We start from the raw sequence: 1,476 nt of genomic DNA on the forward strand, positions 1-1,476 counted from the left end.
GAGACCCCTCCAAGAAGATCTCTGCCCTGGGCAGGGTGACATGGCCATGGGTCCCTCAAAGGGCTGAGCCATGAGCCACCCAAAGGCAGGGATACCTGTCTTTGGAGATGGGAGCATTGCCTGAAGCCATGCCCTGCAGCTACATGGGGCTGGCAAGGAGGGCCATCTTGACCATGCCTGGCATCAGAGGTCAGGGGCAAAAGGGGAGACATGCCAGTGAAGAGGATGAGGAGATGTTTCTCCTTAGTGTCAGGCTCTCCTGGGAGATCTCTGCTCTCTTCCCAGCTGTCAAACAGTCCTATAGCCCTCTCTGTGTTGGTGGTCCAGGAAATAGCATTTTCCTACCTTTTAAATTATCCCCTTAAACTTTGCTGGGCAGACTTCCTTTTCCTGAAAGGGCAAAGAAGAGTCATGAGTAAGAGGCTGACACTGCCCACGGCTGTGCTGAACATGTCCCCTTCCTACACACCTGTTAAGTATGAAGCACAGGATCCCTGCAGCCAGGAGGAGAAACAGCAACAACACAACCACCACAATGGCCTCCCACGGGTAAGGAGGTGGCCCTGCAACTAACACAAAGGCAGGAGTGGGTACCACAGCCTGGACCACATGTTGGCAATTGCCCCAACAATGGCAAAGGGTGTGTACAAGTGTGCAGATGTGTGTCTTGGCTTAGGTTTCTTCTGAGATGGAGGAACAGGCCAGGTATGGGCATGTGGTGAAAAGCAGCTTCCCTCATCTCCCACTGCAGGCTTTGCACTGGAGAGGAGCCAGGCTGGTGCAGAAGGAGTAAGACCTTGCTTGGTGTGATGCCCTTCAGGGTGGGCCCTGTCTCCCTGACTGCCCCAGGCATGGCCAGAGCCTGGGGAGGTGTTTCCTCTTCCAGAGATGCACAAGCACCAGAGGAGCACCAGCACTAAGATGCACTATGAGAAGGCAACAGGGATGATGCAGTTTCCAGCTGCCACCTGTGCCACACCTGCCCAGGTGGCCTGAGGTTGCCAATGCCCACCCACCATAGGCAGCCTCAAGACCCAGAGAACTTCCACGACAATGGAAGTAGGACAACCAGAGCTCACTGCTCCTCTCCACAGACTGTGGCCGGGCTGGGGCAAGGGGAGATGCAGGAGAGCGTAGATCCAGCCGGGACCAGGCACTGACAGTATCCCCAGTGATGGCGCAGGGCACGTGCAAGCGTGCAGATGTGTGTCTTGGCTTGGGCTTCTCTTCCGGGATGAGAAGCAAGAGGTTTCCTCGTCTGGCCCCCCCGCCCCCTCCCCCAGCAAGAAGACCCCAGGGCTCCTGCACTCGGGCAGCTCCTCTCCAGGGCAGCACCGGGCTGGGGCAAGGGGAGATGCGGGAGAGGCTCAGGCACAGGCAGCCCAGGGCGCACTTACCCAGGGAGAAGCTGTAGCACACACAGGTGAACTGCTCCGCCTGTGGGAGGAGACGGGAGGGAGAGCTCAGGCCCCTCCT

The 1,476-nt window shown here is 57.9% G+C and overlaps 1 protein-coding gene across 1 annotated transcript in view; it reads right to left on the reverse strand.

Moving 5' to 3' along the window:
• Window positions 1-353: 353 nt before the first annotated feature.
• The window catches only part of LOC104389467, a 7,529-nt gene continuing 6,406 nt past the window's right edge, over window positions 354-1,476 (reverse strand). The window contains exons 5-7 of the mRNA XM_009998463.1: window positions 1,398-1,437; window positions 470-569; window positions 354-390 (exon numbers count right to left, since the gene is read on the reverse strand). Of these exons, the coding sequence (XP_009996765.1) occupies window positions 354-390; window positions 470-569; window positions 1,398-1,437 (177 nt within the window). The remainder of the gene's footprint in view (window positions 391-469; window positions 570-1,397; window positions 1,438-1,476) is intronic.

The sequence above is a fragment of the Chaetura pelagica genome, unplaced genomic scaffold, assembly GCF_000747805.2.
Source record: "Chaetura pelagica isolate M959 unplaced genomic scaffold, ChaPel_1.0 scaffold925, whole genome shotgun sequence".
Taxonomy (NCBI): domain Eukaryota; kingdom Metazoa; phylum Chordata; class Aves; order Apodiformes; family Apodidae; genus Chaetura; species Chaetura pelagica.